This window comes from Neodiprion pinetum, chromosome 4 (genome assembly GCF_021155775.2).
Source record: "Neodiprion pinetum isolate iyNeoPine1 chromosome 4, iyNeoPine1.2, whole genome shotgun sequence".
NCBI lineage: Eukaryota > Metazoa > Arthropoda > Insecta > Hymenoptera > Diprionidae > Neodiprion > Neodiprion pinetum.
In genome coordinates this window covers 15,585,442-15,604,185 of record NC_060235.2, presented here as the reverse complement: position 1 = coordinate 15,604,185, position 18,744 = coordinate 15,585,442, and the positions used below count along the sequence as shown (strand labels likewise).

Here is an 18,744-nt window from a genome sequence, read left to right as displayed (position 1 = left end):
ATGCAACAAGTTTCTATGTTTAACTAATTTCGAAAATGTTTTTTCTGTATAGATGTCTAGATAGAAAGTCCATCGATGTACTGACGATCACGAAACCACCCAAAATCAACACCTTTGTAGCCCTTGCAGACAACAGACGAGCCCCCAAGTCTTTCTTACCTGCGCTGGTAAGAGCTACCCTTCACTATAATCTGGTCTAACAAAATCTGTCCCGAACTCGGTCAAACTCTAGTTTATCTAGGTTTTCGAGTATCCCCACCTCCTACGCATCGCTTTTATTATTACTATTGAGAATTTATGACAGAGACATTTCCACACCATAATTTTCACAGTAAAATTGCGACTGGGGGCGTTATAATAATTATTTCGACGTTAGTCGGTTGCATATGATTGTTTCCCCGTAATTGCTGCTAGAGAAATTACATTGTCTTCCAGAACTTGAAAGTGCGGCACTGCGACAGTGTCATGTTCAGTGCGCATTTTCGAACTCGTTCTTTAGAACCAACTCTCGTCCCTCAATATTTAGCCAGTAATCCGAAAGTTTTGTAGATATTATATCTCAAGACGGACTCGGACGACCCCATCTTGATATTTAAAATAAACAGATATTTGATTTCATTTCAATTCCACTCACCAATAAAAATATACCACACTGGGTACGGTAAGAATTACCAAAAATAATCGATTTTCGATTGAATTGATTATTTTTTCCCGGTTAATTGAGGGTATCGATTATTTTTCACACTCGATTAATCAACCAACTCGATTATTTTTTCTCATAATGGGTTTTTCTTTTTACCCCGATGAACGACGCAATAGAATATCAATTGATGTGATTAATATATTAATCACTATCATTGTCTTATTAACCAAGTATCTATTTGATATAATAAGTAAAAGATGAATGAATATTTTTATCTCTGATTAAAAAATATTTTGTATAGAATATCAATCAATTCATTTCAGGATAAATTATTTTCAGCTTAGTCGCCATCGCTTGCCAAGAATGTAAGTGTCGTTCGATTCGAATGAAAATCTTTATATTATATATATGTATTTTTTTTTGTCATTATACACAATAAATTGGGTGTAGAAAAATATGATGTAGTTGGTATACATTTTTCATAAATAAATGGTGAGAGCAACAGAAGCATAATTGATGAAAATCGTCAACAATACGAGTGAGAACGTTGAATGTCATTCCCGTCTCGCTGTTTCGCACAGATGATGATGGCCTCAGTGGTGAAATCTAAAATTACACTCACTCATAATGGCATTGCGAAGGAAGAATTGTTTCTGGTGGTGCACACAAGTTTGGTAGATGAAGAATAATTTTATGAGAGTTGGAAAAATCACGCCTGCTACACACGATAAACCGTAGTTAGTTAAGCCTGGACATCGTAACGCTAACAGAACCTCGGAAAAGAGTGTCTGCCGTCACGGTGAAGCGCATCGCACTGACAACGAAAGCGAAACTCGCCGACCAATTATCCCCGCGTTCATCATTGTCTTTGTCATTCTCCACTGAAGTCTACTTGTTTTTAAACTGTTGAATTCCCTTTTATTCGTGGTGACGCCAAAGGCCGAACGAAGGCTGGGAGAACAACAATTACGGGTATATATACCAAGACTTGGCGAATGCAGTTCTCAGTCAAAATCTCGAGTCTATCTACAACATTCAAATACTGCAAGGCTGTACGGCGCAAGTTTTGCTATTACAATTGGGAACAGAGATTCTTTCTCACAAAACTGGTAATTGGACGCAATGCAGCTGATAAATTGCTAAATAATAATTTTTCCTAATAGGAATCTTTGATTTTTTTTTACTAACCAAAAAATGGGTGTATCTTAAAAAGGTGTGAGGTTTCTCCGATATGGGTCGATATTTTGAATAAATTTATCGTCAAAATGACGAATATTATGTTAATCAATTGAGAAAAATCTTGGTAAAGCAGTAAGGCAATTGTTAAGAGAAACTTTTACAGATTATAACCATACGGAGTTTTAAGTCTCGGGACTGAAGTGACTTGATGTAATATTGCATTAAAAATTTGATTATTCGTAAGTCGACCCCCACTCATTGCTTCCTCGTTTGGCGGATAATTTCATTATCTATATTGTAAGCAGCATAAAAACAAAAACAAATAAATTTTTGGACATAAGTACTAAGTTATAATCGAACTTTTCAGCAATGTGGTTGACGTTCTTCGGCGGTTGTTCGCTAGGAATCTTACTGTGTGCAGCGGTAACTGAATGCGTTCCAAAATTTGAATCCGGCGGGTAAGTTCTACATATATAAATGCATCTGCTCATTAAGATTGCTCGAAACCCATGAAAGGATAAAGTTTTTCTACGCAGAAAACTCTAGTAATTTTACTTTTGACGCAAAATTCAATGGTTCCGCATTTCGCATATCTTAATTTAGTTTCATTTGTTTTAATCTTGCAGTAATTTATGTTCAGTGCCATCGAATATTCTGGTAACTATCTAGTTGATTTTCATGTATAAGAAATTTTGTAATATTTCGACCAAAGTAACTTTTGATTAACACTTTTTTTGGTACCATATTTCCGAACAACCAAATGTGTTAATCCTTACATTAAGCAAGAAATTATTCTGGTATTAAGAATGATATACTTCTGAATTGTTGAATGAGTCGAGTGGATGTGACATTAGACATCCCCATGAATTTAAACCAGTAAGGAATAAGAGCGAAAATTTATGTGTAATACACTTGTTGATACTTGCCACAATGATATGATAAATTTTCAACCGCATTTTAGATTCAAATTAAAAATGAGTGACGAATGTATGTCATGACTCTAACTAAGGAATGAAATGAATTCTCCTGTCCTGTAACCAGGCAGAGACAGGTTTTTTTAAAACACAGATTTTCGAAAATTCTAGTTTAAGGTGGGGCAGAGAAATTTAAGCATTGTGATTTTGAGGGCTTTGTTATTCGTGGTTTCAAGAACATTTTAGAATTTTTTCATTGAAATTAATAACAAAGTGGCGACGTGGTGCACATAAGCAGCGGACGACCACGTTTTCAACCCGGTGGCGTAGATTCCTCGATCAATTTTCATCCGATCAACTTGAAATTTTTACATAATCTTCAAAACTTGTATGTCGATTCAAGCACATGACTAGATTTTTGAACTTCAACCCCAGAAGATTTTGATAAAAATCTTATTAACAATTTTTCGGTCGAAAAATGAAATTTATTGTTCATAATTGTATGTATTTACGAATTTTTTTTTTCACATTTGGGGTACGAGCTTGCACCCGAAAAGATGTTTTTAACTCAAAAAATTTTTTCTACCTGTTACAAACTCGATGGTAATGACAGGAGATGTCCCATTGCAAAAGCCCTCGAGTTCGGAGTCGGTCGCTACTTATATGCATCATGCCGCCGTTTTGTTATAATGTTAATGACAAAATTCTGAAATTTTGTTGAAACTATAAATAATAAAGTCCTCGAACTGAAATTGCCTTGAGTGCTCCCATTTTCTTTGAAAAAAAGCTCCTAACAATAAGTATGATTCTAGACCGTCTTTTTGTACCCCCTCCCGCCCCCATAATTTGAAATAATATCGTTACCCATCTTTATTTAACATGAATAAATCGGTATTTGTTTCCAAAAATACCATTCATTAACCATATACATTCCAGCAAAATATTTGTTTTGGAGGACGATCTACTTTATTAAATCTAAACATAGTTTGTTTTTTTTTCAATGGAAGAAATTCATTTAATGGGCTACGGGTGCTCTGCCTAGACAACACCTGCACCCGTACGAAAAATACGATTTCTGGAGTATTACGCATAAATTTTATGATAGGTCGTATTATAGGAGAAAAGAGCAGATTGTTGGGCGTTGGATTTCAGAATAGAAGTAATTGCATGAGTGATGTTTTTTTGAATTTCTAGAGGATTCTTTCCCAGTCCGGGAGGTTTTATGAGCAAAGCCGACAAAATGGATGATCAAGTAGCGATGCCGTCTGAAACTCGGAGTGTAGACGCATCAACTGAAACCTCGAAACGTTCAATAGCCGAGAAGAATGATATGTCCGATCGCGATCAAGAGCCACGTTTTGGCTTCACTAGTGTTGGCGCGACGGGCACGGTACGTGGTCTGAATATTGGGTTCTTGCAGAAAACGACTCTAAAATCAAAATAAGGCAAATGTTCTTAAATACTAATTCCAAAATTGGCTTATATTCGTGACAGGGGTATGGAGGAATCTCGAATTACGCACCCGCCAAGGTAGATCTGGGAGGAATACTTCTTGGCGCAATAATCGGCGTCGGGACGATTCTGGTAATTCCTAAGTTGCTGTATGTCTTCTCTGGATCATACGGTGCTTATGCAAGAAGTAAGTACGTCTTTATCTGTGTTATATCACTTTGAACTTTAAAAATTGCGAAAGTTGTTGTGAGAACATTGCTTTATCATTTCTCGGAAAATCACCAGACCTCATCGGATATTACTCCCTTTATGCGTTTACAGAATTGTATCGCCTTTGGATTACATGCTTAGCCAAAAACAGTAATATTACGTAACAGCGAAAAATTTTAGAAATTTCCCGTAATTATTGGCAAATCATGAGGCTTACCATGAGGAAGGATTGGACGGGTTGAAGAAATGACGACACTTTTTTACTTCACAGAAATGAAAGAAAGTTGTTTTATCAACTTAAATAGCTCTACACATTACAGAGTAAAGAGATCAACTACATACCAGCAAGAGAGAGAAAAACTCTGCCTCTTGGCCTTTGCGGAACACCAAGCTCGGCCAGCGATACCCTAGCGCTTCTCACGCATGTTCTGCTAACGCGATAACCCAACTGCCTCAATATTACCGACCGTTTGAGCATGTTTCTTGAATCGAAGCTATATTTATGATTTCGTATAATTTCCGAAAACTGTCTCTCGGCAGCGCTTTTGTGAAAATGTCAGCTCGCTGTAACTCCGATGGAACATACATTACCACTATCTTGTTATTTTCGAATGTTTCACATACATGATTATAATGTATATCGATGTGTTTTGTCCGCTTGTGGAAAACAGGGTTGTTCGCCAAGCGTATCGTGGTCTGACTATCGACGTACAAAATTAATTCGCGTTTGCAGGAATATCCTATTTCGCTAATTAGTTTACGGAGACATACGGCTTCTTTGGTCGCTGTAGCAACAGCCACGTATTTTGACTCGATTGTGCTTAGCGCGACTAATTTTTGTTTTTGGGATGACCATGATACTAGCCCACTAGCCATCCAATATATATACCCCGTCGTTGACCTTCGCGTCTCGGTATCGTTTGCATAATTCGCGTCTGAGAAGCTTACGAGGTTTTTTCCGCTATCGCCCCTTTTGTACTCTAATCCGTAATTTTTCGATTCTTTCTGATACGTAAAGGCTCGCTTGACCGCTCACCAGTGCTCAAAATTGTGTTTGATTAGGAATTTACTCACAGAACTCACATCAAACACTACGTCAGGCTCTCAGCCCATTAGGAAGATTAAGGATCCGATTGATTTTGATTGCTTCACGATATAGCACGTTACTCGATGGCTCGTTGCTATGTTTCACCGGATACAAAGTTACTTGTGAATCAATTGGTACCCTAACTGGTCTTGTTTCTGGCATCCCGAATTTATATTTTCCCTTACAATTCTAGTTACAATACTATAATTTTTCTCACGCACGCGCTCTGATACGCACGAAGTTTGTTTTCTCGATTACTTTCAATTTGCATCCCGACAAAGCGACTTGGGTCACCTATTTTCATTTTGAATACTTCTCGAAATTTACTCGATGTGTAATTTAGTGTAAATTTCGTTTTCCATTCTATTTCTAGATTTCATTATGAGCCACGACGTTGGCCTCGTCCGCACTCGATTACGCGACGCGAAGAAACATGCGGTAAATGTAATTGTTCTATCTCACACGGGTTGCAACAACTTCCAACTCGCTCACTATGTCCACGTAATTGTCTATAAAGATCAAATCGAAGCAATATTTCGTTCATGCGCCAACGGAAAATACGTTTTTCTTTAATCTGGGAACGTAAAGAACGTTTTTACAACACCTGCTCTGGAAGTTGACTTTTCGAGCGCTGTATGTCATCTCCGAAATACACAATAATCGCATACTCGACTATATGTGTTTCATGAACGTACATGTCGGTTAAGTATCAAATAACTGCACAGATTCCACCTAAACTATACTACTATAGAAATATAACCACACGAATACAGTCTGTATTGAACTCACTCTATCTTTTTCACTTTACTAGAAACTACTCAAACGCCATCTGATGCCGCTATAGTAATTTAAATTTTATCGTTCATGTAACTACTCAAACGCCATCTGATGCCGCTATAGTAATTTAAGTTTTAAAATTATTATATTTCGCTCAAATTGGACTTCGAGATCAGTTTTTGTAAAAAATATTGTATTCTACGTGTGGGATAAGTAGCAAATATAACAGTCGTGATTACGACACGACTGTCCGATTATTTGCTACTTATCCCACATGTAGCATAAATAACTATTTCAATTCATGGATCCCTCCACAAATCCCCAACGAGCTTTTGCGCAATCACGTCACCTTTTCCCACTACACTGTACTCGTTGCCATCACCGAACAACACCGTTTCTTCATTCAAGATGAGTTTATATACCGTTAATCAATTCCGCCGATGGGTCATGTGTCTTGACAGATCACTGTTTGTTACCCATATGCCGTTTTTGTTTACCGCGAGCAGCTCGGTTCACGCTTCCCTCTTGATAGCTCCACAGACAACAGAGTACAAAGATAAACTACACAGCAGCAAGAGAGAGAGAGAGAGAGAGAGAGAGAGAGAGAGAGAGAGAGAGAGAGAGAGAGAGAGAGAGAGAGAGAGAGAGAGAGAGAGAGAGAGAGAATGAATGAATGAATGAATAATTGTTTATTTAGCTAAAAAGCTATTTCTTTTACACATACATTCACATATACTTATATCTTACATCTACCTTACAGCTACCCCTTATTATTATATTTCTACATATTACTCTTTACTTCAGCACCTGCCTCTCTTTACGTACTGCACTACTTTCCTCTTCCTTTCTTCCATATTTTTTATACCTTTCATATCTTGTGGAAGTTTATTATAAATTTGGAAACCCTTATAATATAAATCTTTTTGTCCCATAGCTCTTTGACTGTGTTCTATTTTTAAATGTCTGCTTGTCTTGTTGGCATACCAGTTCCATTCCACACTTTTGCAACCGTTTGAACATTTTGCTCTTTCTGCACGTTTACATCCACCATCTTAAATACGTACATAATTACATTATATTCTATTCGCTCCCTTACATTAAGAAAACATAACGCGTCCAGCATATCATTCACTCTCATCCAACGGCAACACTGTAATATTACACGCATCGCTCTGTTCTGTAGTTTCTGAACTTCATCAATATCTGTTTTATTCATATTAAGCATTACCGTACTACAATACTCAATATGTGGTGCTATTATAGTCTTGTACACTGTACATTGTGTCATTGGTGATAAGAATGTGCCCAGCCTATTTAAAAAACTGCCTTTTTTCCGACTTTTTTAATTGTGTAATCCTTGTGTGCTGTCAGGTTGAGTCTCGAATCTATCATTATTCCCAAATACTTTATCTCCACTACCCTTTCAAGTTCTTCTCCATTTTTACATACAACTTTAATTTCACCTCCTTTCCTTTGTCGTGGTCCTCTTATGATCATAATCTTTGTTTTTTTGGCATTTATTTTCAGTTTATTCTTGCACAGCCATTTCTCTGTTCGTTCTAGTTGTTTAGTCAATTTATATTCCAGTTCTGCAGATCCTTTTGCCTTCGTGTAAATGACCATGTCATCAGCAAATAATATGATATTAGAATCAGAAACTTCGGCAACAATGTCATTTATATACATAATAAATAATAAGGGTCTAAGGACTGAACCTTGCGGCACGCCATATTTTGTCCTCATTTCTTCTGAATTAGTCTTATTTATACATACTATCTGTGACCGATTTGATAAATACGACTTTAACCAATCTATAACTGTACCTCCAATACCAAACTTTGTTAGTTTATTCATAAGCTTCTCCCGATCTATAGTTTCGAACGCTTTCTTCAGATCTACAAATATCGCTCCAACTATCTTTCCGTTACTGATGTCTTTGTTCCACCCGTTAGTATTTGCTGTATAGCGTTCTCACACGATTTTCCTTTCCTAAATCCGTATTGTAGCTCCGTGAGTAGGTCGTTTTGTTCGAGATATTCCATTATTTGCTCTTTCGCTATGATTTCTAATACCTTTTCATACTGTGGCAACATATTTATCGGTCGGAATTCATCTGCCCTTCTAGTTTTACTCACTTTCGGTATCGGTATAATTTCCGACCTTTTCCAACTTTCTGGAAAGTATCCCTGGCGCAGGGATTGATTTATAATCAGTGTCAGTTCTCGACTGATTGCTTTAAATGCTAAGGTTACTATTTTGCTCGATATCCCCTCTTGTGTCCCAGTTTTCTTTGGCATATTTCTTATTTTGATACACAACTCTTCTTCGCTAAGCTCTTTAAATTTTGTAAACGTCGTGCTTACGTGTATCATTTCTTCATCACTATTTTCTACAACTACATCTATACTACCTACAATCTCCTCGATACTGTCTATATAATATCTATTGAAACAGTTTGCTATTTCCTTTACGCCCTTTATTAGTGTGGTATTAAAATAAATGCCCCCCGTGTAATCGATTTCTTGCTGTTTACCTTTTATGATTTTTTTCAGTGTCTTCTACATCTCGGAACTGTTATTTTTATTACTATCGATTTTTCTCTCATAATATTCCTTTTTTTCCTTTCTCAAAAGTTCTGCCGCCCTATTTCTACTTTTTTGATATTCTTTCCAGTCATATTCGGTGTTTCTGTTTTTAGCTACTTTATAATATGCGTCTCGCTCCCTTAATGCTATTTTTACTGTCTCATTTATCCATTTTTTGCCGTTCTTATCGCTGTGTACTTTTATTCCTTTGTACAGCATCTCTTTGTCTACTGCCTCTATTATTTTATTTATTGTTTCATTTGTGTAGTCTTGGTAATTTGTTTGGCTCGCTTCCAATTTTCTTAAATACGTTTTACTCTCTTCGAGCCTTTTTATAAACCTTGTGTCGTCAAAGTTTCTCACATCTCTTTTCATCGCATTTGATTTGATATTGTTTTCCGTTGTTAAATTTATTTTTACGTCCAAGATTCGTGGTCCGTAATTTTCGGCGTGTCCTTTATTTCAATATCTACTTCATTATTACTAAAGACTAGGTCTATGATGGTTTGCGACTCCTCCTCTACTCTCGTTTTGACATACTGTTTCATGCCTTTTTCTAAAAATAATCTAGTCAGTCTTTTCTTATAGTATGAGTTATTGTTAAAATTTATATCAAAGTCTCCAACGAACAAGCAATCCTTATACCCGTATAATTCTTCACTTCTTTCATCAATCGAATCAATAAAATCTCTATCACTTGCACTAGGAGAGTGATATACTAGAGCTATCACCCCTGAGTATGTATTGAATCGATTTTTTCCTATTTTTACCGCCAAATACCAACAATTTCCTTCTATCTTTCTATTTATTATGACTGTAAATTGTATTCCTTTTTTTATATAAATAGCTACTCCACCTGTCCGTCTATTTTCTCCATCGAATCTTATTAAGCTGTAATCTTGTACTGTTACTTCTTCATCGTCAATTTCTTGTGTCAGTCGCGTTTCTGTAAGTGCCATTATTGATGGTTTCATTTTTTTTACAACTAGGTATTTGATTTCGTCTAGGTTTTTGATGAGGCTTCAAGCATTTAAATACATTAGCGACCCTCCTACTTTCTTTACTTTATCCTCACTCCTTTTCTCATCTTTTCTATCTCTAAAAAATATTTGTACGTTGGGCATAGTTTATCGTATACGCTGTGTTTTATGACTTCTTGTTTTAGGTTAAGTTTTACTAAGTGCCCTGCACAACTCGCACATTTACTTTCGTTATTTTTACATTCCTTTGCTTTATGTGCTCCTGCACACTTGCCACAGCGCGTTTCTTTCTTACAATTTTTGGCTATATGGTAATACCCCCAGCAATTGAAACATTGCGTTATCGTCACATATTCAAATGCTTTGCAGCTCTTCCAGCCTATCCTCACTCGATTTTCCTTTATTAGTTCTTTATACGTTTCTGAGTCTAATTCTAAAATAAATGTCATATTTTTGTACTGCTCATATGTCCATTTTTTAATTATTTTAATATGTAAATTCTGCCTTTCTTCGTCAATATTGTTTTGGACACATAGTCTAGTTATTAATTCATTTTCTGCTATATTGCTGTCCTCGATGTCAATGCCAATTATTTTAATTTGTCTATTGGTCGATGGGGTGTTTCAGTGTAATTTCCCCCTAACTTGTTTACCATAAGATTTATTAATTTGTCTCTATCTTCTTGTTGTGGACAACCGATTACAACTTTCCCGTTTTGGGCCGCTGCAATTTTATTTACATTTATTCCCGCCTCGACTTTATCTATTTTTTCTTTCACTATTTGCTTCGTCGTGGCACTACTTTGCTCTGTTGTTGGTTGCACTATAATGATTTCATCTCTCTCTCTACTACCTTCTTTTGTAATTGACGCGTACGTGGCTTTCCGCGCTCCCTACCTGTTTACATCAACTCCTACTCCCCCTCTGATTTTACTGTAATTTATACTTTCTTTCAATTTTTGTATCGTCTTTTGCATTTTCATTATTACCTCGTTAAAGTTTTTATTTATCTCATCTCTCATTTTTATTATCTCATCTTTGATTACCTCCCTCACAGCTTCCTTGACACTAATTTTTATCGCCTCTCCTTCGCCTAGTTCGTACATCCAGTCGATTATTTCATTTAATTTTTTGTCAATAGATGCATAATGTTGTCGCTTTTTACCAATATCATCCTCGACTCTAGTTTCATCGTCCTCTACCTGTTGTATCATTTCCAACTTTCCATCACACGTTACAAGTTCCAGTCTTTGGTCATAAATTTTATGATTTTTTGCACATCCCGGATGAAAATTTTTTAAGCATCTCTTACATTCATAATTTACATTCATGACTAATTTCTTGCATTTTGCACATGGCTGCTTCCCCCCCTCATTCAGCATTTTGTATTGTTTCTTTCGTTCGTTTCCTTTTTTTTCTCTCTACCTTATTTAGGTGTTCATTCGTTTACAATAAGTAAATTTCCGGGTTTGTTATTCGATAGAGTAAATTACTTGATTTGTTATCCTGTAAATTATACGCTCTATTGTAGTCAGCTCGTCAGCTTGGAAAATGTATCATTAATGCTACTCTGATCTGGTTGGTAAGTCAGAAGTGTGTATTAGTCTCGACAACGGATGGGTGTTGTTCTGATAAGCTCACCGCCCACTTCATATACGTCGGTGATTTTAAAACTCCCTAGAAGGCGGATATTTTCGTTCATCGATATTATCTATCGATACTACTGATCGATAGTTGTTGTATATGTGACTTGATGATATCATACGCAGCCTCACTTGAAAACTTGAACACAACCGTCTTGTGTATCACTGCTCGATATGGTTGTAGGGTGACTGTGTAGCGTGCGCAGCATCAATATTTACCCGTCCGTGAGATGACAGCTTGATTATGTGTGTAATGAAGACCGTTTTGTAGGGAGAGCTCCAAAAGTGAGGTTAGGAAAAATCCGTTGAGTAATCTCAGCTTATCCACTTTGTAGACAGCCCGCTGATGTTAATGGAATTGTCAAAGTGGAAAGCAATTTTTGAGCGTGCTCTTCCTGAAAAATAAAAACGCCCGGCGGCACGATGCGGCAGAGAAAGTCGAAAAACAGTAAGATCGATAACGACAATAAACCTTCAATACTCACAGAGAGAGAGAGAGAGAGAGGGGGAGGAGGGGGGAGAGAGAGAGAGAGGGAGAGAGAGAGAGACGCCGCCTTTTCGCCTTTGCTACGAGACGCCTCTCATGCATGTTCTACTAGTGCGACAAACTAGCTGCCTCAATAAAAAATAATAACAAATCATAGTACTCGGTAAAATATAACTGGTCACATTATTCGAAAAACGGCGATCATAATATTTCTCATCGAGTTTTCGGAGTGTTGCTTTGAATTATTCCGATGCTACCTCAACGTTTTTAGATTAAGATATCACTTTTCCGACACAGGTACAAGTGTTTATAAATCTTGTGTTGAACGACCCGTGAGTTCTAGAAAGTTTGCCCACCATCATTTGACAAAATCTATTTTATTAATGGTTGTTTATACCTTCAAGGTGATGAGGGGACTATAACCCAGACGATGGTACGTCTCGACGATGCGCTGGCGCGCTACGGGGTTGATACGACTTCCTGCATGCAAAGGGCTGTCTGCACTTATACCAAACAAGCCACCGTGGCGTTGCGGGATCACACAGAGCATCAGAGTATCGAAGCAGTCTCTCCCTTGGATAGGGCGATCGATGCTGTCGTGACAAATCAAGTTTTTCAAACAGCCATGGAAGGCACGGCTGTACAGGATGCGATTCAAACTGGAAAGGAAGGTCAGGATTGTCCGCGAGTCTATTCACACTGCGGTCTTTCTTTGGAGGCACTTTTGTCCTTATTCACCACGATGATGACGGCTCCCTCGCCATCAAATGTCCGTACTTCCATGTCGACGTCACCTTTATAGTAACGTGAACATTAACCGCAAGAACCGCCATAGAATAATTAGGCGAGAGCTCAGAGCCACTAGTTTGTCAAAAGGATATCATAATAGAAATGTCGTCGGGTCAAGAATGCGGGCGTTAGTGGGGAATCATTTTTGTGATTCAGTTTATATTCCTTCAGTTCAGTAGCTTAGTCATTAACACAATTTGTATAATTGTTCAAAAGTTTCCCAATATACAGTAAGTATTCCGTTTGGACATCAGAAACAATGCATTTTTCAATTAGGTATCGCCATGAAACTTCGAAATGATCGTAGATTGACTATCTCATCGTGACCTCATCACATCAATGATACCGAATTGGAGGTTAGATGCGAGGTGAATGGGATCAGGATAATTGTACTATGGCTAAATCAGAATAATACAGATTTTTTTCGGTAAGACCGATGGGCATCTCTTTAGCACCGTTCTTTATTCCGATTGGTTGCCATATGGCGCATAGTCAAGACTAACTTAAGCTTTTAGCGAGAAAATAAATGTTCCTAACTCTTTTGTTTTTGCACAGAAAACAAAAAAGTGCATAATCATTCCAACCTGCTTTCAAAGTTGGAAAACTCCATAGTTAAAAAAAAAAATGTTTGAAATCACAAAACGACCTCATTAGCTGACGAACTTTATTAATCCTAGTGGCATAAAGTCGCGTTCGCAATTTGTTTAATCCCATACAACATAATCGTATCCCAAAAAATTCTGGAGTACCTTACTAGTTACTTTCGAGCGTCTTCATTTGTGATTCATTTAGGTATTTTTATTTCAGCAGTGGAAAACAATTGGTGATAATAATTCATATGTCTCTGTTACTTATCGATCTATAAAAATCCCGAATTATATGATTAGCCCATAAATGTTTTAGTGCTCATTATTCACCTACAAGAAACTGTGACTCTCAACTTTCAACTATTTTTTGACGCATTTTTACAATTAGACGCAATGCAGCTAAGGTATTTAAGCTGTTATAAGGTGATATTTTGCAAGCTTATTGGCTTATTGAAAAAATCATGACAAAATAAATGATAGTTCGAATAGGGCCAAACGATGTGAGTACCATATTATTTTCAAATAATTGCCTCTTAAAAATGTCAAATTGACTGTAATATCTTCAAATCGATATCATATTTTGAGTTCCCCTGATATTTTAGCACAGATTGCAACAAATTCCAAGATCTGGAACTCATTGTAATTTTTTTAAGCTCATGCGGGTGCGACGTGCAAGAGCTGCACCAGTTGCACTCGTATTCAGCTACGAATGATATGAAAAAGTGAGTATGAAAATGAATAAATTGAAAAAGTTAATTTTTCTCTGCACATACAAGAACAAATTCACATTAACTGTTGGCATTTTTTGCGCCCTAGACTATGATCTGGCTCAAGGAACCCGAGTATGCAAAGCAGAGGTAGAAGGAGCGCTGACTTAAAACACCCACGTTTTCGATCAGAAGTTCTGGGTTCAGTGCCCAAGTCTCGCAAAATTGCAGTAACGGACAAAAATCCCGAGTTTTGCAATAAGTAGCTCTAGTTAAGAAATCTGGGTTTTTCAAAAGTAGCTCCGGCTTAACAAACCCGGAGTAAACTCCCCGAAAGCAAAAACAGCTTACTTCGTTACAAACAAGGGATGCCACGATATTTATATTATTTTAATCGGTTTTAGCTTTAATAGTATAGATATGAGAGGTCTGGACCAAAAAAATGGCGGCATACCGGCAGAGTAGCCCGACTCCTACCTTACCGACAGTTGGTATGATACCACCGCGATGGTAAGCCTTAATTACGATATTGTTACTGGCTGAAGCGTTAACATAGATGGCGCCACCAGTACTTTTGCTCGATTTTACCGACAGACAGTTTGACAATTAAATTTTTTTGCGTTGTCAGATGAGTAGCCATTTTGATTTTTTGCCGTTGGATGAGCGGGCACTTCAAATTTTTACCATTAGATGGCGGGCATTTTTTACCGACAGTTGGTGTTACAGGGTGTTGGCGCAGGTTTGTCGCATGTGGCGCCGCACCGCATTATCGATCAATCGATATTCCACCGATCGACTCTGCGCTGTTTCCAATGTTCGCTGCAAGATGGGAACTTTTTTTCATTGTGTGGTTGGGTGAAATAGAACCTCTCAAAAAATAACGGTTGGATGGTTTGAATAGTTGGTAAAAAAAAATTTCTCACGAAATTCAGGTCGAGACCTGCGGAATAGGGGATTTTTATTAGGTGGAGATGGTAGTGGGGGGGGGGGGGGGGGGGAGAGGTGAAATAAAATGCTTCAAAATAGCGGTTGGATGCTTTGAATATATCGTGAAATTTTTTTTCTCACGCAATACCAGATGGCATTGTCAATAAACCAGTCTGGGACAAGAGGGGTGGGTCCATAAAAATTCTACCTACGAAATGCTTGTTGAGACTTGTCCGATGGAAAATTGTAGTGGGGATGGGTGGTATATAAAACGTGAGCCTCATCCGATAGTAACTTTGATCTCATCGTCTCTTCGCGTCAGGAACTGTTCGGACTTGTGAAAAAAAGAAACTCTGATTGAAACGCAATGGATCTGACAAAAATTAACCACGTCAGCCACCTGGAGAATCTGCCGACCAAGAAGATGTCGGAACTCGAAATTGGGGAGGTGTATGACGTCACTGGGTTACGACTGGTCAAAAAAAAATTTGGGGTACGCGTTCTGGAGACGATCGAGGGAGAATACAACGTCTTTTTACCACCGAGAATTGCGAGGGTTCTACAAGAAGATTCTGATCAGCTGGCTGAAATAAGTAACATGGCTAGGGAAAATCGTCTGCAAATGAAATACCATGGTGGCGAATTCAACAAGTTTGAATTTTCATGCAGATATGTACCGATGAAAATGGACGACAAGATTGCCAGTTGCCTCAAATGCCTCCTACATTATACACCAGGACCCGATGGCGATATAGTGGATGGACCAAATCCTCTAGTAAAAGACTGTCTGAAATACAACCGTCTGTCTAAAAAATTCCCGCAATATGTACAAAAATACCAGTAGAATTCATTACAATTATATTCTAGTTTACACATAGAATTAAAATGGAATATTCAATAAAATTATTTACCTACCAAGGTTTTCGGCAAAGTATCGAATAGTTAAATGTGTGTCTCGTGACACTCAAAATCGTCCTCACGCATGCACGCATCAAAGATAATAGGTAAAGAAACAGTTATGAATTAATCAGAAAAAGTATAATGAAATAGTAATGCTCAATAGCTAAGATAAGAATTGACAATTTAACAGAACACGCTGCTATACAGCGATATTAGATATTTAGGTATTCTAGAAGAGAGAGATAGTAAAATAAAGCAATAGTCACTAACAATGCGTAAGTAAAAGTCAACCAGTCGCGAAGTTACTTGCAATAAGAAATAGAAAGTGATAAGATAAGGAATAGTAGAAAATAAGGTACGAGCCCAGGTGGCTCACGCAGACCGACTGCGAGAGAGAGAGAGAGAGAGAGAGAGATAAAGATACGATATATTGCAAGTAATTTCGTGGCTTCACAAAATAGAAAAGGAACCTCACTTACGTAAAAAGAAGATAGAACAGGCACCGAAGATGCGGTCATAAAGCGAGAACTGAATCTATGGATAGCGATAATAATTCTGGGTACTACGAGAGCACGTCTTGATTAATGGAAAACTGAACGTAGAGTGTCGAGACGAGCGATGATCCTGATTTTCGTCGTGCTGCTGTCACGTGATTCTTCCTCAAATTTGCGTTATTCTAATTGGGCCAGAAGGTCGCGTAGGTCTGTTCCACAGGTAGGCGGCGATAATCCCTCGCCGCTTGTTTTTCTTCTTTCTCGACGACAGGTATCGAGGTATTGGGAAGTCGGAAGGTGGTCGGAGATGTTTACCCTCAGCTGTGCTGCATCGTTGGTGAGAGGGGAGGTCGTACCGCTCATGTGTTGCGATATCGAGGTAAGTAGTGTATACATGAGAGTTCTAATCCAAAGATGGCGGCGTTCCCACCTAGCTCCCCCCCAACCCTCCCACCAATCAGTGGCACTACCCCCCCTCACCCCCCACCCCCCCAATCCACGGTGCTTCCCCCCCCCCCAAATCCGCAGCGCCACCCCCCCCCCCAATCCTCGGCACTACCCCCCCCCGCCGCCGTTGATCATTTTCGCGGTTTGCCGCAAGATGGCTATTTTCATAGGATTTGACACACACACACACAACATAATTCCTGTCAAGACTTGTTTGGCGCCGGAAAGCCGCACATAAATCGGATAGGGTAAAAACCCGCTAGATCTATTGAAAAAATTCCAGGAAATGACCCCTGAAGGAAGGTTTAAAATGGCGTTTGGAATGCTCTTAACAATTTTTTTATTTAACATCAATTACATTTAGTTTTCTTATTCTATTCTAAATTATCTTATTCTCAATTTGGCGAGTAAAATTATACATATTATTTTCAATATCCATATTAATTAAGCATATTATTACTCCAAAATTGACTTATACCAATTTTTTTACAGTACCACTAATCGGATTATATTCAACAATGCGGTCATGCAAGATCATGCAGTAGGCGGAAGTGTGTGGTGGTAACGTAATGCTTGAGTCAAATTCCAATCGAATGTCCACAGGTCCAGTTTTCAACGTTTCGTTCTGCTTGGAGCAATCGATGACGATAAGGGGAGCTTGGTTTATAAATTCACGCTTCGATAGCAAAGGCTCAGCTTCTTTGTTATAGTAGGTCATTTGAAACCGAACATACATATCATAGAGAATGGCGTATTGATTATTGTATATATCAAGATTCATATTTCCGTAGGGATAGCACTGTGAGTTGAGGAAGAGTTTTACGTCCCTGATCCGACAATGATCAAATACGCCAGCATTTTTCAGCGGCTCGTTTCTCCTTGCAGTTTGAAATCCTAGAACGACATATCTCGGCTTCTCAAGCTGCGTCGATGTCTTGACTGACCATATATGCCGCGTTGTTGATAGGAGCATTGGATACACGTATGTTTCCCAAGAACGAAAACTCATGGATATGGCCGGATCGTTGGCGAAGTAGTTGAGTAGCTGGATTTTCGGTTTATCTGCCAGTTTGATGTAGGGCAACAACCACTCGATTTTATTTAGGGTGATTTTAAAGTTTTCCGTCGCCGAGGTCTGAATAACGGCATTCAAATCAGTGTTGGAACGTGTGAGAATTAACTCATGTTTAGTATTGACGATAACTCGACGATAATCTTCGGCGAAGCCTAGCACATAATTTAACGGTAAAACAACATCGAAATTTCCAGCGGCATCGGTTAGTTCCTTATCCCCACTCAACCACCCGGTATTCTCCAGACTATATTGCTGGCCTGGAGTCAAGGATACGTAACCCGTCATAGTGCTGGTGATGCCAACATTTTTATTCCGATCAATCTCTACACCGTTCAACTCATAGCGAACTTCCTCAAACAAATGACAAATAGCCATATTGATCAATTTCGTTACCGTCACCGCAGCCACACCATCATCCTTTGTGATTTTTCCATGAATGTGTACAGAGCTTTTACTGGGCAGTAGACACAAGTCTTGATGTTGAACAACAATATGGATTTCATCGTTGTTCTGGAAGGTGGATGATGCAAACGGCTGATGAGCATGAATCTCAGAGTGCGCGATCGATTCGTCGAATACCACAGGCTTCTGTATTCTTATTATTTCTTCCATGGTAACACACACAGGATGCAGCGAACACGAATTCTTATTTTCGAAAATTTCCACGTCATCGAAGACCCAGGCTCTGGAGAAACCGAACGTTCAGAGGTGTCAGTCTCGTAGGCGGTGTAAACGTTGTCAGAGGTGTCGGGCGTATGATGATTTTTGACCATGACGTTTGACTTTTATAACTTTTGCCCAACTTTCTCGTCTCAAACACGATTCCCATTATTTGAGTGATTTCACGTGTAAACGTACAGTA

The 18,744-nt window shown here is 38.3% G+C and overlaps 1 protein-coding gene across 1 annotated transcript; it reads left to right on the top strand.

Annotated features, from left to right (window-relative positions):
* Window positions 1-72: 72 nt before the first annotated feature.
* On the top strand, window positions 73-13,881 carry LOC124216652 (uncharacterized). Its single transcript, XM_069135448.1, has 5 exons — window positions 73-167; window positions 2,190-2,280; window positions 3,931-4,126; window positions 4,231-4,375; window positions 12,361-13,881. Exons 2-5 carry the CDS (start codon window positions 2,192-2,194, stop codon window positions 12,756-12,758), a joined length of 828 nt encoding a protein of 275 aa, XP_068991549.1. The 5' UTR covers window positions 73-167; window positions 2,190-2,191; the 3' UTR covers window positions 12,759-13,881.
* Window positions 13,882-18,744: the final 4,863 nt, after the last annotated feature.

Bases quoted from the DNA above. Each gene is read 5' to 3' on its own strand.
- LOC124216652 (XM_069135448.1), top strand. From the start codon at position 2,192: ATGTGGTTGACGTTCTTCGGCGGTTGTTCGCTAGGAATCTTACTGTGT. The intron at 4,127-4,230 runs GTACGTGGTCTG...TATTCGTGACAG, and splicing joins GTGTTGGCGCGACGGGCACG to GGGTATGGAGGAATCTCGAA. The intron at 4,376-12,360 runs GTAAGTACGTCT...TATACCTTCAAG, and splicing joins ATACGGTGCTTATGCAAGAA to GTGATGAGGGGACTATAACC.